The 23,638-nt window shown below is 39.0% G+C and overlaps 1 protein-coding gene across 1 annotated transcript in view; it reads right to left on the bottom strand.

The window, feature by feature from the left end:
- GRXCR1 (glutaredoxin and cysteine rich domain containing 1) overlaps window positions 1-23,638 on the bottom strand; it is a 109,875-nt gene that overhangs the window by 34,159 nt on the left and 52,078 nt on the right. Inside the window, exon 2 of the mRNA XM_004419021.3 lies at window positions 13,644-13,886. Within this exon, the coding sequence (XP_004419078.2) occupies window positions 13,644-13,886 (243 nt within the window). The remainder of the gene's footprint in view (window positions 1-13,643; window positions 13,887-23,638) is intronic.

Here is a 23,638-nt window from a genome sequence, read left to right as displayed (position 1 = left end):
CTGAAATTTTTATTTCAAATCTTTCAAGGGAAACCATATGTGGAATACAATAACATGCGTAGATCTGAGGGTATAGCTTGGCACTTGGATGAGAGCTTGAAATCCCTCCCACTCGAGTTACCCATCAGGTGCCCCCTAAGGTAAGGTTGAAGGAAGCTCTAGGGCACCACAGAGAACAATTTGATAACCACTAGTTCTGGGTCAGCCTTTTCAGTCCCTCAGATGGGCCACATGAGTCAGAGAGAGGTGCTGAAATTCACAACAAATGGATGAGCACTGTCTCCGGAGGCCGCCCATTGAGCCTTGCAAACTTCCTGCAAGGCTGACCTCAGTCACACCCAGAGAGGAAGCCCGTGATGAGCGCGCCTTGCTTCAGCATTTCAGGGCTCGGGGCTGGACAGGTGGTTTGCTTCATTGTATTCATTCTATTCATTCTTTGAATCTAATCCAAAGAATAAACACCATCAGGACCAAACATATGGTCAGGTCTTTAGCTTAATTTTTGTTTTTGGAGATAGAGGCATCTTGGGCTGAGCTCAACAAAACTGGGAGCCCAAGGAGTGATTAAAAACAAAGCAAAACCACCACACAAAGTATCATAATCCTGTCTGAGCATAAGGAAGCCTGCCACCTGGCACAAGAGCTATTTACTTTGTCAAATCCCTGTGTGAGATGTTTGCACAGTTGTAATCATATATAATTTCATGGTAACAAACTAGATGTTTATAGAAAAATAGGTCCTAAGGGCCAGAAACTCTCAGAGAAAATACATGCACTTTCTTTTTTTTTTTTTTTCCAGTCAAAATTGGTATATAAACATTTGATTCATTATTAGGCCCCCAAAGAATAAAATATTTATTACATTTGTTTTCAGTTCTTGGATAGTCAATTTAAAATCATTCCTCCTAATATTTTCTTTTCCTAAAAGGAAATCTGGACTGGAAATTTTGTTTATAATCCATATATTTAAGACATTTAACTTTAATTGAGCTCTAAAGAAAGGTATATCACAAATGATTTTTTTTATTTTCATTTATTCTCTTATATATTTAATACATTTTCTTATATTGTGAGAGCCCTCTGGTGGTTGAGAGGATACTAAGTCTCTGTGTTCATGAGAACAGAAATAGAGTTCATTACCAACCAAAGCTTTTCTTTCCTGAGATACTGATTTCAAGTTCTATTAGAAATGGGTGCTTAGGGCCGGTCCCATGGCTTAGCAGTTAAGTGCATGCACTCCGCTGCTGGCGGCCCGGGTTCAGATCCGTGCGTGCACCGATGCACCACTTCTCCAGCCACGCTGAGGCCGCGTCCCACATACAGCAACTAGAAGGATGTGCAGCAATGACACACAACTATCTACTGGGGCTTTGGGGGGGGGAATAAATAAATAAAATTAAAAAAAAAAAAAGAAATGGGTGCTTATTAAAATTCCTAATAACTTTCACCTACTCATAGAATGGTACATTAATTTATTTTTGTGCATTTTCTAGGATTAAACATAAGATCTTAAATGCTGATGATATGTCTTTAAATCCAAATAAGAAAACACTGAAAAAAATACATTTCTTTTCAATCAGATTGTGTAGAGTTAGCAATTTACATCTAAATTGAGCTGCAGGTAAATTGGCTCCTGGAGCCCTTTATTAGGTGGCATGGTCTATGTTTTCTTTTGGCTTGTGGCCAAGTCCCAAATAATCGCAACTGTTTTATCCTTTTATAGTGTGCAGGTTCAAAGCAACAAATTGAAGACTCAGGTTTTGATGTATTGTGCAAATAATTAAACAGTGTACCTACAAGACACTTTGCAAGTATCCTGCCACACAGGGAATTACAGCAGGCAAAACTATAAAAGGCAAAGTCCTGGGCAAATAGGACAATGGATTTAAATTTGTGAAATGATAAAGCTAGGATATATATCAAGGAAAGGCTGTATGAGTGAAGCTGTTCCTTGGGCCTATAGTTTGGGAATACCTTATGCCTGCATGCCTCAAAAGTTCTCTCTCTAAGTGACTCTAAGTTTTTGGAGTGAAAGTTGAATCATGCATCAACAGGTTTCAAGGTATTTACTACTATGTGACTTTTCATGTCATTGAACTAACAGCAGCACCCAAAATATGAGATGAGGAAACTGTAACCATAACACTTCTGCATTTCTTCTGTGAGAATAAGGTGACAGCCAAACAAATCTGTGAAGCTAAAGGCGAAGATTTGGTCAATGGACCAAGGATATCACAAGATGTTACTGATGATGCTACAGGATTACTAAAGTAACAAGATGATAGTGTGTGACTGTGGAAATTTGAAGGGGATTTGGTACTTTGATTTAGTTCCACATAGCTGTGCTTTGAATGCCAACTGTTCCACAAACAAATTTTGTGGGCACATGGAGTGTTAAAGCATAATTAACTAGCTTTGGTAAAATTATGCAATCCTGCAACATGAAAATGTCAGTGAGCACACTTGACTCAGACAACAAGTCAGGATTAGATGGTGTCAAAATTCTGCACGTTGGTAGATTATTGTGGTAACTGCCACCAATTTGTTCCTGCCTCATTGTATGTACATTCTCTACAATATGATGTTGGTGGTCCCCCTATCAATAGGTGGAGTCTGTTCTCTCCATCTGGAAGCTAGACCTGATCATGTGACCTACTCTAGTCAACAGGACAAAAACAAATATGATTTGAGCAGAGGCTTGAAATGTGCTTGAGCGTTGGGGTTTGGCTTCTTTCACTACTAGGAACCCCTTTGCCACCATTTAACATGTCCCAGGTAGTCTGCTAGAGAGGAGGAAATCTGAGAAGCCAATCTCTGGATATGTAACTGAGTCCTCCTAGACCACCCAGCTGGAGCCAAGCCACCAGCAGACCACAATGAGCAGCCAAGCCCAGCCAACATTGCAGTCTACAAAATAATTGTTTTAAGCCACTAAGTTTTGGTGGTTTGTTATGTAGCAAAAGCTAACTAATGTAGCTATTTCCATTATAGAGCCTGAACTTTGACTATGGTTCATTCCAATCCAGGGCCACATTTCTTTGGAGATGAAAGTTTGAGACATTTGATGAATTCTTTGCTTCCTGATCTAAGAAATGATACCAGTACCAGATTGAACTGCTTACAGAAAGATAGTGACAGTTATCAAAAATCACAGGCTATATCTCAAAGAAAAATTTCATTTCTTGTGGTCTTAATTATTGCCAATAATCACACATCCATGGAAAAGAGATCTTGGGACCTAGTTAAATGGATCTAAAAACCAAGGGTATAAGGAGTTTATCTTGAGAAATAGTTCACATGAAAGTTACATGAGTATTTCAACTGGCCTCAGACTCAATATGATCAACTGTAAGGTGCAGATGCTTAAAGTAAATCTAGGCTCCATTATGAGAGGGATAGAGAATCTCTTCAGGGAGAAAATCATCCAGATCTAACGAACTTAAAGACTTTTTTGGGTGCTGAACTTAAAGACTAGAGTGTGTCCTAAGGAGAATAGTTAGAAACTCAGAAAACCATGAGACAAGAGTAAGAGTTAAGGGAACCAGGGAGAAAACTTGCCAACATTTTTGTATATGAAGTTTTAGTTATGACGATGTGGGAACAGTTTTCATTTGCATTGCTCTAGGCAGAAGAACTAAGACCAATGGGTGAAGGAAGTTAGAGGCAGGCTTATTCTCCACACGAGAAAGAACTTTCTAATGTTTAAAGGGGTACTACAATAAAATAGATTGGCTTAAACAGTAGTGAGGTTGTCGTCACTGGGTGTGTTCAAAGATTGCTCATCTTTGCCCAGGGATGTCGTAGAAAGAATTCTTACACTGAGAGGAACGTTAGACAAGATAACATCTAAGTTTCCTTCCAATCCAAGATTCTATGCTTCTGTATAAAACTTCTGTGTGCATCTAGCTACCACGTTTGTCTTTACAAAACCTAATAAGTAAGTCTTCTGCAACCTCATCTTAATAGGTGCCCCACCAGTTTCCCAACTTGGTCTTGATCTGAGAGGATAGGGGAGAGAGGAGGTGCTAACAGAAGAATGTAAGAAATTAACTCCTTCACTCTCACTACTTCTTACTTGGGCATACATGTTAAATTTAGTAGCTTTGTTCTAGAAATAAAGAGCAAATCAGTTGTTGCCTATTCATATTTTAATATAATGAAACTTTTTCTGAGTTGAATAAAGATTTACTATTTTTTACTATTTACTATTAAAAATAGAGATGGGAAAAATCAAAGTTTCATATTATAAGGAAAAAATGATCAAGGTATAGTTTCTTATAGATAGGTCTTCTGTTTCATTTTAAGAGAAAATAGCTGTGTTGTTAATAATTTTTAAATCTCGTATGTTATAAACTCTCATTAATATATTTTAAATAGCACTGTTAATTAAAATATTAACAATTTACCTGATTTTAAAATGAAGAGATATAACACTATTTGAATACTTACATTTAATATTCACGGAAAAGTATCATGAATGGAGATGGAATATCCCTAATAGCACACATATCAGCTCACATGAAACTGAATGGCATTTGACCTTAATACTTGCTTCATGCTGAAAACACTACCACTATCCAGAAGTTCAAATGATGTGCAGCATCCTGCCCCCATGGATCAGACCACTTTGACGTTAATGTGTGAGGGTGGACTGAGAATAATACTCTACACCTTTTCTCCACTCATGACTTATTGATTCAGTGCTATCCTAGTTCTCTTTATTCTCTCCATCTTTTCCCACCTATAGATCCTAAATATAAGCTTTCTCTAAAGCTCTTGCCTTAGTAATATTAGCAAAGAGTTACCTAGTGTGCATCATGTTCTAGGCTCTGTGAGTTTTTATGCTTCATCTCATTTAATTCTCAAAATACCCGTCAGAGGTACTTTATTATCATCTTAGAGAGATCAAATAGCTTGTCCAATATTCATACCAGTAAGACAAAGAACTTACTCTTGCATCCAGATGTCTGCTTCCATTTTGCTTCCCTTCTCCTACTTCCCAGGAGGAGCTCCCAAAATGTGAAAATTGAGATCCCATAGGATACATTGTAAATCTTGGCAAGTGACTAGATATGAGGAAGAGAAAGATAGTGGAGTTAAAGAAAACTGAGATTTTGAGTCTGAGTGACTGGGAGAATTGTGGGGCCATTAATCAAAACCAGAGAACCGGAATAAGAAACTAATAATGAGGAATCATTCTATGGTATTTTTTTAATGTTGAGGTAAAATATCTGCAAAAAAAATTAAAATATCCTACAAGATTAGATGGAGCTGTAAATAGATTTGAAGATTGGAAAAGAGAAAGATAATAATGGATGTGAAAAAGAGGGAGCAGGAAACGGCACGGGACTTCTGTTTGGGGAAATTAGAAAACCTTTAGAGCAGTTAGTTATGTGGATCACAATAGAAAACAAGAAGATATTAATAGGAGTATTAGATAATGGGCCTAGATAATGCTGATAATACAACTTTGTGTAGACTTCTTCACTATGATTTTGAGTTTTTCTCCAATAATGCTTTTGGTGTACTGGAATAAGAGAAGAAAAAAACAGATGGAGGGCGTTGCAGAGGACTGGGAACTAACAATCTTGGAAAGTCAAGAGAGCTTGTCCAACAAGTGATAATACATAGGATATTATTATGTTACTGAATACAGTAAGGTAGGGAAACAAGTGATACCAAAACTGTGACTACAAGCTGAAAGAAGTGGAAAGGGGGAAAGGATAAACAATACCAATGATGATAGAGCAAGTTCAATAGAGAGACAGAGGGAAGAAATTGAAGGACAGAAAATTGTGGCCAGAGCAAGACATTTCCAAGCTCAACATCTTGAATGTGGAGTGGTTTCAAGTGATGAAGTAATTCAGGATGTGAATATGCTGCTAGAGAGTGGATTTGAAAGCCACTGGAGATGAGGGTTAAAGAACTTTGTGGCTTCAGTTTTAAAGAGTTCAAGCTCTAGAGTCAGACACACTTAAATTTGAATCCTGGCTATGCCACTTGTGATCTGAAGGTACTTAAACAGTTTCTTAACTTCTCTAAGCCTTACTTTTCTTCAGGTACAAAGTTGAGCCTGAGAGAGATGACAGCAGTACTATTCACAGTATTATTTTAAAATGTAAAAGAGATAATACATGTAAAAATCTTAGCAGAGTATATCATTCAAGTTACCTTTCACTACCATTGTCATTGTTGCTATTAAAATCTGTCCTCAGTTATTCAGGAAAAAAGGACAAAGAAGAAATCACACAAGAAAGTATTGCTTAATTTCAATTCCAAGAACCTGACTTAAGGCTTACATTTCAAACCTCTATCCCTGTACTTTCTGAAGTAGAGTGAACAGGTCAGGAACAAACAATTCATGACTTTGAACATGGAGGCTTGAAAATTGAACACTTACCGTGTCTATTACCAAATAAGACCCAAGACAATAGGGGTAGATTTGAATGCTCAGGGGATTCTCCTTCCATCCAAACCTCTGATGAAATTGCTAATGATCAAGGAAATGACCAAAAAGGAATGAAGATGACTTTCAAAGGAAAAAGAAGGGAAGATAGAGATCTAAAATTCATCAATCCCATAATTAAATGCTGAAAAATCAAGATTAGCTATGATAGTACGTACTTGTAATGAAGTGGGTCACATTACTAGATAAAATCCTCAAAGACAGCTAAAAAGTGGGGTATACTCCAGTAGGCACCATCTCCAAAGTACTCCTTTTAATGAAAAGTTAATTGTCTAGGGATAAATTCTCAGAAAGCCCCGATATTGTAAAGAAAAACTGTATATATGTACAATGAGAAGGTCTATAACTTTCATCAGATTTTCAAAGAAGCATATGACCCTAACATTTAAAAGCCACTTATCACATGTATATGGTAAATATTTTGAGGAGGTTTAAAAGGGAACAGTTTCAAATCCTAACAAAACACTTAACTTCACATTGATGGTTTATGATACTAGTTATTATTTCACAACATAACACATCCTCATATAGCAACATCAAATTTATCGAAGACTCCTTCCCACTAGTCCTCCCACCATCTCTGCAGCCCTCATTAACAGAGCAGATACTAGAGAGTTGCCGGGTTCAAGGAAAGAATTAGTGAGAAACACATAACTTGGAGGAGCTTGTTCTAGTCAACTACTCAAAAAGAACTTTGCTTAATGTGGCAGAAACTAACTGCCTACCCAATACCCATGATTAATCTTTTATTCTAAGAAAAGTCTGATTTTTTTTTCAAAATATCGACGTGTCCCTCTGGAAGAGCACAATTCTCACCCTACTTTGCAACTAAGGATGAACAGAAAAATGTAAGTGAAAGTTGGGAGAAATTTCTGGAAGAACTCTTTAAAAGGGAACTCCTTTACCTAGAATGCACTTCTCTTTTCTCTTTCTCTTTTCTTTCTCATTCACTTCCTGCCTGGATTGCAGGCATGATGTCAAGAGTTTCAGCAACTATCTTGAACCATTAGGAGACCTTGAAGATAGAAGACATGTGCTAAGAATGGCAGATCTATAATACAGAAAGTGGTCCTATGTGACATCATGGAACTTTATACCTTCCCTGGAGCATCTTTCTGTACACTTTTTATGTGAGAAAAAAAATAATAAAATCTCTAACTAACTTTTAAGTCTTCAAGCTTTGTTGTTGTTTTTATTTATTTAGAGATTTTTTGGGGAAAGGACATAAATAGTGCCTATTTTCACCAACCAGACTGGAAAATCTTATAATTCATGGAGCATTGGGTAAAGATCATGCCTCCACATTGGGGAATAATTACCTTTGGACTAAACAGTACCTTGTTCCTGCCTAGAAAATCTTAAAACCAAAACTCAAAAGATCAAACTGTTTCCAAGTAACAACTGCATTCCAGCAAAAAGCTCAAGAATATTTAAAGGAATACAAAAGTATCCCAAAGAAGAATACTTCTATCCAACAAGGTAAGATTCACAATGTGTAGAATCCAATAAAAGTTACCAGGCAGGCAAAGAAGCAGAAAAATATAACTCACAGTGAGGAGAAAAATCAATCAATTAAAACCAACCCAGAACTGACACAGATATTAGAATTGTCAGACAAGGAGATTAAAACAGTAATTACACTTATATTCCATATGTTCAAAAAGCTAGAAGAAATACTGAACATATTAAATAGAGACATGAAAGATATATTTTTTTAAAACACTGAATGTCTACAGATAAAATTACAATTCTGAGATTAAAAATACACTGAATGGGATTAACAGATTAGATGTTACACAAGAAAAGATCAGGGACCTAGGAGACACAGCTATAGAGACTATCCAAAATGAAATGAAGTGAGCCATAGAACAACTTCAAGCAGCCTAATATGCATGTAATTGGAGCCTCTGAAGAAGAAGAGAAAGAAGAGGAGATATAGATAATATTTGAAAAAATAATGGTTGAATATTTTCCAAATTTGTTAAAAACTATAAACCTACAAAGCCAAGAATCTCAATGAACTCTAAGCAAAAGAAACATGAAGAAAACTGCAACAAGACGTATAGTAATCAAGTTTCTCAAATCCAGTGATAAATTGAAAAATCTTAAAAGCAGCTGGGCAGGGGTGGAGGAAGAGACAGATTACTTACAGAGGGACAAAGATAGGATGACAGCATATTTTTTCATCAGAAGTAATGCAAATGAGTAGAGGAACAATATCTATAAAGTACTGAAAGAAAAAAAATAACCTTCAATCTAGAATTATATACCCTCTAAAATATCTTTTAGAAACAAAGGTGAAATAAAAACTTTTCAGACATAAAAAAGATGAACAAATTCATCTACAGCAGACCCACTCTCAACAGTAGCATATAAGAAATCCTTCAGCTAAAAGGAAAATGATGTCAAATGGACATAAGGATCTACACCAAGGAATAAAGAAAGAACACCAGAAATTAAAATTGCAGAGGGTAGAGTACTTTCAAACTCACTTGATAAGGTCATCATTACCTTGATACCAAAATCAGACAAAGATACTAGAAGAATAGAAAACTATATCGACAGAAAGATCAGTTTCCAGGGGTCTGGGGTTGAAGGAAGGGGTTGACTGCCAAATGGTATGAGTAATATTTGGGGGTTTATAGAAGTGCTTTATATCTTGAATGTGTAGGTAGATTCATGGGTGTACACATCTGTCAAAACTCATCAAAGTCTGTACTTTAAATGGGTATGGTTTATTATATGTAAATTATACCTCAATAAAGGTGATTAAAGCAAAGCAAAATAAATGAAAACAGCATATCTGGCAGATACTGTGGTTTGGCTCACTCAGTGACCAATCCAATCTCCTTCTAGAATGTCTTCTTGTACTGTAGAGGCTAGAAAACTAAAAAGCACATTTCCCATTTTCCCTCACTGTTTTCACACGTGACTGACTTAGTCATATATATATATATATATATATATATTCATATATGACTAAGTAACCCAAACAGAAACTTACTCAAGACTTTGCTTAAGAACAGAATCATGTAGGGCCGGCCCCGTGGCTTAATGGTTAAGTGCGTGCACTCCGATGCTGGCAGCCCGGGTTCGGATCCCGGGCGCGCACCAACGCACTGCTTCTCCGGCCATGCTGAGGCCGCATCCCACGTACAGCAACTAGAAGGATGTGCAGCTATGACATACAACTATCTACTGGGGCTTTGGGGGAAAAATAAATAAATAAAAAATTTAAAAAAAAAAAGAACAGAATCATGTAGAAAGAAGGGCAAAGAACAAATCATCCCTTTTTCTGGTATGGACCATGGCAAAGACAGCAAGTTTCTGGAGCTGACCACTTCCTGATAGTGGCAGAGGTTTCCTCGGTGGCCCATTTCTGCAGAGAATTTTTGCAAATAGTCCCTAGAAACATGCCTAGAGTCTGTATGTCTAAACTAGCTATGCTCGATAATAATTCCTTTATTTTAAAAATGAATTAAACAGTACTATAAATAGATATAGAATTATTAAGCAGTCATACCTCAATGTTAGCTAGTATAAGAGACCTGTCTAGATCAACCCTTCTGTTCCTCTCTCTGTTACCCGAGTCCCCACTTAGGTTCATTGTATGTGTTTTATAGCTCAGTTCCAATGGGGGTTTTGTGGATTTCCACTGTAGATTCATGGTTGGTCTAGAATCAAAACACTATGTCTAACCTCTTTCCTATTGGACTTTCTAAGATAACTTATGTCCTAACTATTGGAACACAGTCTTTTTGTGTAAAGAAGATTTTTCTGATGCCAAAACAACAAGACAATTGCCCTGGGCAAGTTCCGAGCTGAACTTGCCTTTTCTTCCCCCCCCAATGGAGCATCTCAGGGCAGTGCTGATTTATCTTCTAAAGTAATTTCTTTCCCTTGACTATTTCATTGTTTCCATCTTCAGTTTTTAGTTTGGGGAAGGGAGTCATCAGCAAAAAGGAGCTCAGCCTCCTTGTCAATTCTTCCGTTCTTGCCCATTGAATTCTGTCATCTTCCCTTCAGTGAAGATAACTGAATTCCTTTGGCACCACCCACCCTGGGTTGGTGGCAATGATGGCAGTAAAATAAAGAAGCTGCTAAATGTTTTCATTCCCTCTGCATCTCAGCTCATTGTCAGCCTCCATATGCCTCTGTTTCTGTCTCTGTCTACCTCATTCTCTGGCTTTGTCTGTCTCTCGCTCTCCCCCTCCTTAAAAAAAGCTGTACTGTGTAGATGATTCACACATTTTGATTTTCCTTTCTCATCTAAATTTAAACTAAATAAAACAGTTTCATGTGACTGTTTAAAACATCACAGATGTTAAGGATGTTACCAACATCAGCTGCTTTTCCTCCCTAAACATTATGCTTCACCACGTGCCAAAACCCAGCAGAGGGCATCCTTCCATCTCAGATGCATGAATACTCAGGGAAAAAGGCTCTACAATTCCATCAACACACTCCATTTACAACAGCAAGTTGGAATTTAAATAGAGGGGCTACTGCAGTAGGAGGGGAATTTGTTATATAAGTTTTTCTAGAGGCTTTACCTCCATTTTGAATTATAGATTTAGAAGTAATTCTCCTTCTTTAAGAAAAAAAGAGGGAAAATACCTCCATCTCTGGCCTCTCTCCGGATTTGGGGCATTAGCTTCAAATTTCAGAAGCAAAAAGGTAGCACCTGTGTGACCTTTCCTCCTCTAGGCTACTATGTGTATTAATACAGTGATCAGAGAGAAAAAGCAACTGAGAAAGAAATCTGCACCCTACAACCTTTGTCTGTTGCCCTCTCCCTCTATCCCTCCAACTCAAAGACAAACAGCAGGAAAGGCACTACAGCCTGGTAGATTGCCTCAGAAGCAGGAAGAAGACAAGCGTGGTCAAGAGCAGTGTACGGGGTGGGGCCAACCCGATACCTGTGTAAGGAGATAGTCGCCCACGAAGTTTAATTGTGCAGATGCACAGAAAGGAAAATCCCACAATGAGACATCTCTTACGTTGTCAGAAGAATTTTTCCTGTATTAAAAGGCAAATGCCCACAACCCTCATCAGTGATTTTCTCCCTGGTATGGATGAGTTTATCAGATCCTTTCCTTATGGAAGAATATCTTAGAGAGAGAAGGAAAAAATACGAGGAGACAATATAGCATCATTTACACATCCATTCAACATCTGTTTTTGAGCAATTTGTGTCAAGCCCTGTTCCAGGTGCTAAGAAAATACTAGCAAACACACTGTCCAAGAACCCCTCCCTGGTGATGTGCCAAAGAGCGACGGTGTAGGGAGTCGGACAGACTTAACTTTGAGTCTGGCCCTGCCACGTAGCCAGCTATGTGACTTAGAGCAAATGGATTAATGTTCCCTTTTGCAAAACAGGGATAATAATTGTTAATATTTATTGAAAACATACTTTGTTCCAGGCACAGGAACTGAGCACTTATGTGTGTGTATATATATATACACACATATATACACATATACATACATATGTATATATTTTATACCATAAAATCCTCACAATTGTCATATGAGATAAGTTCTATTTTCAGTCTCATTTGACAAATAAGGAAACCAAGGCACAGAGGGATTTGTAAATTGCCCAGGATAACATGGAAGTATCGGGGCCGGAATGTGAAACAAGGCTGTCTGGCTGCAGTGCCTGCCTCTTAACCAGTATGTCAAACAAAAGAGTCAACCTCTAAGGCTATCCTGAGGATTAGAGGAGATACGTAAAGCTGAGATGCAGGATAGTATTATTATTATTATTATTTATCATTATTATTACTGCCATTGTTGCAGCTTTCTGGGACCTAAGGGTATATGTTGAAATATAATAAGAGAGGCTCAATACTTTAAATCAAAATTCCTCTGCTTCAGAATGCAGTCTGTGCCCAGCTCTGGTTAAAAGTAAGATTGCATAACGTCATGGCTATTGAATCATGTCTTCGCTGCATTTATCTTTCCATGTGATGACAGGCTGCCTCTAACAGCCATGGCTCTAGACAGAATATCAGAACACAGGTTCCTTGTAACAAAACATGAGCATTTCCTGCTCCGGATTTTTCTAACCTCCTCTGAAAGCTGAAGGTTAAGACCAGATGCAAAATAAAACCAAGATCCAAGTATCCTATCCATCTGCGGTTTGACAGCCACTCTTTGTTCTCTGATAAGTGATCGCGTAGTCAGTCCCATCCCCCTCAACTGCTGGTGTCCCTTCACTCTTTGCTCTCGCTCTTTCCAAAGTGTGCTCTCTGGAGACCTCTCCTTGGGCTTCTTAATGATTGAGTATGTTCACAGATCAATGGAGGTTAATTACGCTAATGGTATGATTCAAAGGGAGATGAAGCAGACATGTTTTGTGGCTGCCCTGGGAGTTCTCTCTGCTTGCTGTAAGCCTGAATTTGTGTCTCACACTGCTGCATTACCAAAATCAAGAATAATTTTAAACAAGCAGATAAAATTCTGGCTCCAGGCCCCATTTCTTATTGATTTCATTTCAGACTGTCATCTTAGGTTCATTAGGTAGGAAACTGAGTGTTGGATAACGGAGCATAAGAAAATTCACAAATGTATATCTTATAAATATTCCATTTTTCTTGCCTGCACCAAAAAAATATTAGTTTTTATCCCACATGTCAAGCTTCACAATGCAAAACTCAAGTCAACTGAACATTTTTAAAATGTAGCCTATTAAAAAAGGCAATTTCATGAGGCCGGACCGTGGCGTAGAGGTTGAGTGTGCCCGCTCCGTTGCTGGCGGCCCAGGTTCAGACCCCTGGCACACACCAATGCACCGCTTGTCAGGCCATGCTGTGGCGGCGTCCCACATAACGTGGAGGAAGATGGGCATGGATGTTAGCTCAGGGCCAGTCTTCCTCAGCAAAAAGGGGAGGATTGGAATGGATGTTAGCTCAGGGCTGATCTTCCTCACAAAAAATAAATAAATAAAGGCCATTTCATGCTAATTTTATCTCACTGTGCTTCTGCAGGGATGAACACTGTAGCAACACATTGTTTGGAGTAGAAATAAGTGCTTCAACCCCTTTGGTTTGAACTCCGAAAAACAGCAAGTGTCTTGGCAGTTATGTTGCAAGTTGCCTTGTCATAGTCTTGTAGATTTCTATCAACGCTGGTTGGGTTCAATAAAAAAGATTTTTCTTAGCAGAGAACTTACCCCAAGATAATGGCCATCGATGAACACCACAGGGAGGGAAGGAGCTTCGGAGACCCGTCGGCATCGTTCATCTAACTCTTTTCCATAGTCACCATTCAGAGCTATGTTTTTCTCTTCAAATTTTACTCGGTGGTTTTGGAAGATCTTTCTAACCAGTTCACATCTTTCAAAGGTTGTCCGTACCACACGGAGGCAAGTGGTATAAATCACAACACGGTCAAATTCTAGGTCAGTTGATGGTTGCTGGAGGGAAAACATTGTAGTGTCAATGTGTTTGCATTTACTTTCTTACTTCTTATTATTTTAAGACAATTAACGTTTTAGCAAGTGTCTTATATATTAAAGGCATGCAATAAAAGTTGAGTGAGCGCTATATTTGTCAATTTCGACATGTCTTTATGTTAGAACATCTGTAAATGAGATAGGGATAACAATCAACATAATTTAAATGACAATTTAATTGACAGTATTTTTTCTGTTCTCAGCGGCATATCAAATTATGGCATGTCTTAAAATTGATGCTGTCTCACACGGCATGCCATTTGGCGAAATAAGGAACGGCTGAATTATTTTTCTCATGTTGTTTGGGCATTGTTCAACCACTATATCTGCCTCTTAAACCCAAAGTAAAATATGTGGCAGAATAGTCCGGCTTAGTATTTAACCATTTGAAAATTCTCCTACTTACCAATTTACCAAATTTTATGTCTTTTGAGCCACGATTTCCTGGGGATAACAAGACCTATGTCGTAGGATTCTTCTGAGGTTTAAGTAGCACAACGTATGGGCATGCCCTCTGTTGAGTGACAGGGCTCCCACGTGCCGTGAGAGGCTCTGCCGCAAGGAATAAAAGATCGAGTGACTCAGAGGGAGCACATAGAAACCAACACAAAAGTTGGCAGTGGATCAAAGCCAGGCATGAAAAGGAAACAAGGAAGCAGGCACACTGCAACAGAGGCAAGCCACTCTCAAAAGCCAGGTGAAGACTCTCTATGAGAGAATCTTTTTTTCTCTGTTTGCTGCTACATCAGCAATCAGTGACTGCATTCCTGGGAAACCCTGCCCAGCACTGCTAGAGCCGTACCAGGTAGGTCCTGACATCATCAGGAAAGATCCTCTTCCCTCTTATCAGTCTTACTTGAAGGAGACTGAACAGAATACAACCATATCATGAGACCAAGGTATACGTGAGTCTTTACGGGGTTACAGTTGTTGAAACACAACCACACAAATTATAAACCCCTGTGAAGTCAAAACTTCGATTGGAAACCACTCCAGACAGCTAAATACTAGAACCAGAAGGTCGGATACTAAGCTCCACCAATTTGTATTCAAAGAAGTCAGACCACTCTGCCGGATGCAAATGTACAGATAGACCTAAAAAAGTCTAAAGTCATGAAGATGGCAATGCAATTGGTCTCCATCTGACCGAGAGAGAGGACATTATTTTTTCCTGATGATAAAATTTATTAAAGATGTAAGAATCATTTCTTCCCTCAATAGAGTTCAGAGGCTAAGCTGAAAGCCCAGATGCCTGGAGGGACCAAGCAGGTGTCAGAAACGCTGGGGCAGGCCAGGAGTCAAAAAGATATTAGTGAGAGGCAGGGAGGGTGTCATGTGAAAGGAACAGTATTACTCAGCTTCAGGCAAGCCTCAGGCTTGCAGGCATGTCACTCAATGTTATCAGACATGATTATTTTAAATATAAGCTTGAAATCTGGATTTTTACAGGAAATTTTCTGCTTTCTAAATGGTAGCACCTGATTAAAAATGTATTGAGACCACATGGACCAATATATCTGAAGGCTGAATTTGGCCTATAGACTGCTAGTTTCTGAACACTGGGGTAGGGAGAGCATCAGATATACCTGGACTCTGCCACCGGCCATCTGTGTGTCTTTGGGAAGCTAATGGACTATTAAACCTAGTTTTCTCATCTGTGAAATGCGATAATAGCTATAGCTACCTAACAGATTTGCTGAAAAAGTTACTTAAGCAGGAATATGAAAACAACCAGTGTACAGCTTGAAATGTAGTACTATGCTAAGTTAAACAGTGCAAAAATATTACACTCCACATTGTGGAATTTTTAAGATTAGAAACACAAACAAAAATAAATCAGTGGAAAAAATCAGTGTAATTAACGACAAGACAAGAAGATTATTACTATGCTTTAGATTAAGAAGCATCAATCTTCAAAGACGGCAATCTATTGCCCAAGAGCTATGGCTCCTCTTCATGTTCATGATTAGGGGCAAGCAGGGACTCAAGGAACTCACTGTAAATGTGGCAGCTTTTGGAAGAGCACCAAAGTTTTCATTTTTCTGATGATATTATTTGAGTAATTATGCGTTGTTCCTCTGGCAGCAAAGGCTGCTATAACTGCATTTGGTTCTACCAAAACGTTCACTTTCTTCAGTAGCTTCAAAAGTACGCTCACTTTTGAAATATTTGATAACAAATACTTTTCCCCCACGTGTAGAAGTGGGAAATTTTAAGATCAAACCATTCTGCTGCCACAGGAACCAATTCACGTAAGATTATCTCTGCTTATGCAACAAATGCTGGGAACCGCTTTTCTGTATGTCTCTAAGAAACTTGTATTTAAAAAATAGTAATAAGATGGACCCCTATCAGGTGGCCATGTTGGATGCTGTCTAATGCAAAGGGTAACAAAAATATCCCTCTTCTGTTGAGAATGATTTTTTGCTTAAAATCAGTGGATCTCCAAGAGTGTATAGATATTAGAATAAACTGGGGAGCTTTTAAAAGTCCCCGAAGCCCAGGCCAAGTACATACCAATTAAATCAGAATCACCCGGGGTGGCACCTGAGAATTCAGATTTTTTTTAAAAAAGCTTCTATGGTGATTCCAATGTGCAAGCAAGTTCCAGAGCTAGTTAGAGACCAGTTGGAGATGCAGAATCATGGGCTTCCTTCCAGATCCACTGAAACAGAATCTGCATTTTAACAAGTTCTCTGGGGAAACTGGATGCACATTACATTTTGAGGAGCCGCAGTGCAATCACACAGGCAGCTTGACTTGACAGAGAAACTGGGCTTATGTCCCTTTAAAATAACTGCTACTCATTCATTCAGTCACTAGAATAACTTATTTGCCAAACATGGTGCTAGGCACTAGACATATAACGGGGAGCAAACAATATAATTCGCTAACAACATGGAGCTCATGGTTTAAAGTAATAAAAAAACAAAAAGTTACATAAATAAATGTAGAATTACAAACTGTTAAGTGCACTGTGAAGGAAATGCACAAGTCGTTGGGAGAGGCTCTTGCCGGAGTGCCTTTTTGTGTTTTAGAGGTCGAGAAGGTGTTTTCTGATATTTGAGCTCTGACTGAAAGGATAAGGAGTTAGAGAAATTAACTAGATATGGGGAAAAGTAAGACAGGCAAGTGCAGAGATCTTGAGATGGGAGGAAGATGGCATGTTTGAGACTCTGAAAGCAGGTCCTTTGCTAAAACACAGAGGGAGAATTATAATCATACTAAATGATTCTGGACAGGTGTGCAGGATCAATATCCTGCTGTACTTCATAACCACTTTAAAGATATATGGGCTTAACCTAAGAGCAATGAGAAATTCCTAAACGTTTTTAAGGAGGATGGGAGAGGTTTACATTTTTAAAACATTAAGTGAAGCAGGGCCAGTGCACGTAGTTGCACAGGATGTGCACTGCACAAACCTAGGAAGTGTCATTAGTAGCAGAGTCTACATGAATGATGCCTTCGGGGTTGTGTAGTCCACAACTTGAGCAGGGAATTTTATATACATCAGTCTCATTCCCAGTTCCTTTGGTCTGGGAACTGAGATTGAATATGGGGTAAATTCAGGGTGGGAAATATGGTTATCCATTAGAATAGGCTATTATGTAAAATGTTCTAAAAAGATCTTATTGAACAAATTTTTTGTATGACTTGGAAGTAGATCTTCCTAGAGGTAGAAAGTAGGTTGAATAGTTTCTCAAGGTCTTTTCCATTTTTATAACATGAAATTTAAATGATATTGTCTTTGGCAAAAAAAAGGAAATCCTTTTCTACATTTGCTTCGAGTTCTTTCCCTCAACAGATTTGTCAAAGCATCTGGCCATAAATCTAAAAATAGCCTCTCAATGGTTAGCCATCCCTCTTCTCCTTTCCCGGGGTTACCATGGGAATAGCGTAACGAGGGATGGAAGCATCGGAGACGGTGCTGAGCAGCCGTTGGGATTTGCAGCCTGCTGGTTCTGAGAGAGCCGACCTAGATGTTAATAAAGGCAGGCCGTTTCTTCCTTTCCATTGATTAAAAAGATGGATTTTAGGGGTGTCCCAAGGCCTCATAACAACCTGCAACAAATGTAGATGTGTTGGCAAGGGATAGAAATTGCTGTGAGCGCGACTCAGAGATTACTATATAGCCGACGTTTGTCCTCGGCCTGCACCTTGTCCTGCAATAGCCATTGTGAAACAGGAGTGCTTTAGTTACCCAGTTATCTTGGGACAATTCTGGAGCCCCCACACCCACCGGAACTGCTGCTGGAATTCAAGCCGAGAATTAGTCCCTACCCTCCCCGACAGAGGATCAGCTTGGAGCAGACCCAGCTGCTCAGGCTTGAGCAAATCCAGTGGGTTATTTCCACTTGACCCTGTACCTGTCCAGCCTGGCACCGGTTTGAAGAGGCCTCCTGAAATAGGGGCCTCCAGACAACTCCAGGAATTCAAGTCTTAAACAAAAATAAAAAATACAATGAAAAGTAACATTTTTAAATGTCAGTGACAGACATAATGCTCATAACTTTACATTCATTTCATCCTCGCAATAACTTACCTGGTGTTACTGTATTTATAGATCTGGAAACCTAGACTCAGAGCAGATAAGTGGTGTAGACAAGGTGACAGAGTTAAAATTCAGCAAAGTTAGAAAACTGCAACCCAGATGCACACCCTTCCAGAGTCTGTGTGTTTCCACTGAGCCAGGCTGAACCACTCAACTGCACCGTCGTTTTGCTGTCGCCTCCCCAGGATAAAGTTATTGCCAAAGCACAGACTGCTACAGACCTCATTCATTGCTCACATGAGATATGTTTGTGAAGTTAAGAGCTTTGTCTCTTTCCTAAATTATCCCACATTTAACAGTAACTTTTTTTTTCAGTCTAAAAAGATTCCTTTGAGATGGGCAAGGTGTAGAGATCTTTTCTCCTCTACCTGAAGGCAAAGAGGTGAAGTGATTAGCTCAGAGCCACACAGCATGCCAGAAGGCAAACTGGGACGAGACCCAGATTTCTTGATTATCAGGCATTGGGCCAACCTGGCTCTAGGAACCCTCATTTTAAATAGCAGATGCATGCCTGTGGGCTTTTTAAAGGGTAGGGGATTTTACATGCATCTCTCTGTCTCCCTCTCCATGCTACTCTGTAAACCCCTGCAGCTATATGCATATTCTGGCATGCTGCTTAATAGTATTTTTTTTTAAATTTTTTGTTTATTGCAGTAACATTGGTTTATAACATTGTATAAATTTCAGGTGTACATCATTATACTTCTATTTCTGCATAGATTACATCATGTTCACCACCCAAATACTAATTACAACCCATCACCACACACATGTGCCAAACTATCCCTTTCGCCCTCCTCCCTCCCCCCTTCCCCTCTGGTAACCCCCAATCCAATCTCTGTCTCTATGTGTTTGTTTATTGTATATTGCTGCTTAATATTAAATTTAAATAAATGACCCTCTGCCACCTTGCTCTCAAAACACCTCTTGAATTTTCATTCTTGCACTTAACTAACGTGATTTGAAAACCCACTTTATCCACACCAGGCTCCTCCCTTAGCTTATTTCCTGGATCTGTTTCCATTCTGACCACACTCCCTATTCAGTTCTGAGCGTGAACGGTGATTTTCTATGCCATATCCCCTCCCTACCCTTTGACCACAAAACCCCACGGGGAACTTCTCCATGTCCTTCTGAACGACAGAGATTATAAAAATAATTATAATAACTGTTATTTGTTGCATTACTCCTGCATATTTATATGCAGTTCTAGGGACTGCAAAGGGGGACTTTATGTGTGCAATTTTCATTTATCATTAGAGATAAGGATTATTATCCAAATTTTACAGATGAGGAAACTAAAGATGGGAAATGAAGTGAAGGTGCCCAAATACCTCATGGGAAAAAGGAGCAGAATCAGAATTTTAACCTGGGTCTGCCTCCCAACTCCTTGCTCTTGCTTTAGGAAGATACCACATAACCCTCTAAATATAACCAACCAGGGAGTCATACCGTTCTAGAACTGAGTGGTGAATTGCACCATGGAGGGACCATCACAGGGACTGTCCTAGAAATTCCCATTTCTCATCCTTCCACTTCATTTTAATATCTCTGGTTAGCTGTCACCCCCTCAGACAGACACTCACTCAGCAGCCTATGTAAAATAGGCCCTCGAGCCTCTGCCCCAATTCTTACCTTTACAGTACCTAGTACTGCTGGACATTATATTGGGTATGTTTTTTGGTTTACTGTCTATCCCCGCAAATAAAATATAACCCCATGAAGCAGGAACTTAGTTTTCTTCACCAGAACTAAGAACCCAGAATATGACTGGTATGTAGTCATATTCTCAATAAATACCCTCTGGCCTCTTTTCTATACATTTAATTGGAACTTGATTTGAATCTGTATCTTAGTAACTGGATAATCTTAACCCAGTTACTTAATCTAAGTCTCAGTTTTCTTATCTGTAAAATAGGGACACTAATGCCTACTTCATGGGGATTTGTGAGGATTAAGTGATTTAAGGACTAGAAAAACCCTTGGCATGAAGCCTGATGCATAATAAACACTCAATAAATTGTATTTTTTATTATCATTATTATTATAAGATGTATTGACACACACCAGCACCAGCACTATCACCACCAATGGTATAACCAACAAGCCCAAATTCACATGTCATCAACCTCACAAGACTGAATGGGAGAGTTAAACCTCATAATTACACAATGATCAAAAAATAAACCTCTTGGGCCGGCTCCGTGGGTTAGCGGTTAAGTGCGCACGCTCTGATGCTGGCGGCCCGGGTTCGGATCCCGGGAGCGCCCCGAGGCACCACTTCTCCGTCCAACGTGAGGCCGAGTCCCACGTACAGCAACTAGAAGGATGTGAACCTATGACATACAACTATCTACTGGGGCTTTGGGGGGAAAAAACTGAATAAATAAAATCTTTAAAAAAAAAAAACAAAAAATAAACCTCTTTAATGAGTTAGATTGCCACTTATATTTGTTTGAATGTGCCATCAATTCTGAGTGAAAACAATAGAGTGGAGAATACATATCAGACATCACAAAAATCTCTCCTTTCCTAAATTCAGGTGCCCCCTGGATGACACCAAGAAATGCATGAACAATCTTTGCATGCCAGGATTTCTGAAGAGAGTGTTTTCTGTTTTTGTAACGCTCCAAGATCACATAAATAAGTGAATTTCAGTTATTATCTTAGGATTTATCTATTTGTCCAAATCAATTATTGAACTGGCCTGGACGTAAATTGAAGTCAATGAACCTAATGAATCCTCCATTCCAAAACAAAGAAAAAAGCACATCTGAGTTAATGGAAATAAAGGTGCCCCTCTCCCCCACCGTGGAGACCTTAGAAAGGGATCGTAGTTCTGCCAGTTCAGCATTAATCAAGCACAGGGAGGTTTTACCGGAAAATCTAGATTTTCATCTTCTCTTGAAAAAGCTGAAAGTATGATCACACTTGTTTTCTGGCATTCCTGTGCAAAAACAATAACCAGAGCTCGGCAGCAGCCACCCCTTTTAGCGGCACATGTCTCTTGACGCCTCATTTAATACCATTCCCTTATATCTAGAGAATTTCATTCACTAACCTTGCCTGCACTGCCCCTTTAGATCTCAGCTTGTAATGTTGTATCTAGTCTCTATGCACACTTTATATGGGAGGAAACTGAGACTCACAGTTTAATTATTTGAATCAAACCTTTTTTAGGATGCAATATGTTGCAGTGGAAAGAAAACCTATCTTGAGCCACTGCTTTGGCATTTAGTAGCCGCATGAACTTGGAGAAGTCAGCTTACTTCTCTGGGACTAGGTTTTATCTTCTCTACTATGAGAGTAGCTATAACCTAGCCCCTAAGGGAGTTGTAGGATCATATGTAAAATGCTCCTGAAGACACATGGTAAATTATGCAACTTTACAAACACACCAGCTATCATCATCGGCCAAAGTCACACAGCTGGGAGAAGAGGAACCAGGCTCTAATGGAATCCACCTTCCTACCAAACAAAAGCACCTCTCTTCCAATATGAATCCTTTGGTTTCTATAGAAATATTTACAAACATTATTTATTGGCATTTGTGATGTTGCTCATCTCTGCAGATAAGACTGATATGGAGGCGAGTGCCAACATCGCCATATTCAGGAGCATCCAATCCCAAAGTGATGTGCTTACAACAGAGAAAAGCTAGGCAGCAAATGAATCCGGAACACCCTGCAAATGGGGACATGGAAAAAAAAATATTTTTCCTCATCCTATGAAAGATTCAAGTTGCAAAATCAGAACAAAAGGGATTAAAATGTTGAACAATAGCATCAGAATAATCAGTGCTCAGATAGCCTGCCTTGACCACTTTCACAATGCCTCTCATCTTTTTACTTTACAAAAACCCCAGTGCTCGTTCTTAAAGGGAAAGGTGCCCTATTTCTTCCACTGTCCCAAAAATATATATATCATGAATAAAAATCAAACAATGAAAGATTAAAGTCTTCCTCAATTTTCTACATCAAAGAAAATGCCTGAATAATCAGCTAAATGTAGTCAATCCCTTTGAGTAAGTAGGCTTGGATGTGATAAGAATCTACTTTAGAGGTTGAAATACCTGCATCTCAACTTGATGTTTTCATAAATTCCAGTGTGATGAAAAGAAGTGATCTCAGTCTCCGTAGATTTCCCAAAGAGACTGAGAACTGAGAGCAACAAAGCCGATGAAAACTCAGAAGTTGAGAAGATCGGACACAGCCTCAGGCCAATCCCTCATTCCTCCCTCCTCCTCAGGCTTCCAGACTTAATTCTTATGTCCCTCTCACTTTTCTGATTGTCATAGTCCTGACCTCACCTAAATATGCTCTTCTCCAGATTCTAAAGACTGGATTCAGAGGAAGAAACTGCTAGAGAGCATTTATGGGAAGCTTGGAAGTTGACACATGAAGCTGATTTATGTATTTTATGAGCATTGAGTCCTTTAATTCTATAAGGAAAGGAGATACTATCATTATCTTAACTTTTCAGATGAGGAAACTGAGGCACAGAGATGTCTGGGACAAGCCTAAAGTCAGACAACTAGCAAATGATGGAGCTAGTATTTGATCTGAGTAAATCATAGAACTCAAATCTTTATATGACCCTATTGGTCACACACTGGCTGTGTTTGAGTCTATCTATACTCATCTTATTTGGTAGAGAACAAGAAGTTAGAGGGACAGATATAGGATTTATAAATCCTGAAGTTTCATAAATATATAGGGATTTTATATAGACAGTGTATTAGTCTTGTAGGGCTACTGTACCAAATTACCACAAATGTGGTGGCTTGAAATGACAGAAATGTATTATCTTGCAAGTCTGGAGGTCAGAAGTCCCAAATGGGTTTCACCAGGCAGAAATAAAGATGGCCGCTGGGCTATGCTCCCTTCAAAGGCTCAAGGGATGAATCCATTACCTTGCCTTTCCCAGCTTCTAGAGGTTACCTATATTCCTTGGATCTTGGTCCCTCCCTCCATCTTCGAAGTGTACTGTAACAATCTCTGCTTCCATCATCATATCTCTCTGACTCTGACCTTCGTGCCTCCCTCTTATAAGGATACTTGTGACTACATTGGGCCCATCCAATAATCCAGGATAAACTTTTCATCTCAAGATCACTAAATAATTACATCTGCAAAGTCCCTTTTGCTGTAAGGTAACATAT

The sequence above is a fragment of the Ceratotherium simum genome, chromosome 8, assembly GCF_057802395.1.
Source record: "Ceratotherium simum simum isolate JZ-2026a chromosome 8, ASM5780239v1, whole genome shotgun sequence".
NCBI lineage: Eukaryota > Metazoa > Chordata > Mammalia > Perissodactyla > Rhinocerotidae > Ceratotherium > Ceratotherium simum.
Note: the sequence above shows the minus strand (reverse complement) of the source record. Positions and strands in the feature narration are given on the sequence as shown.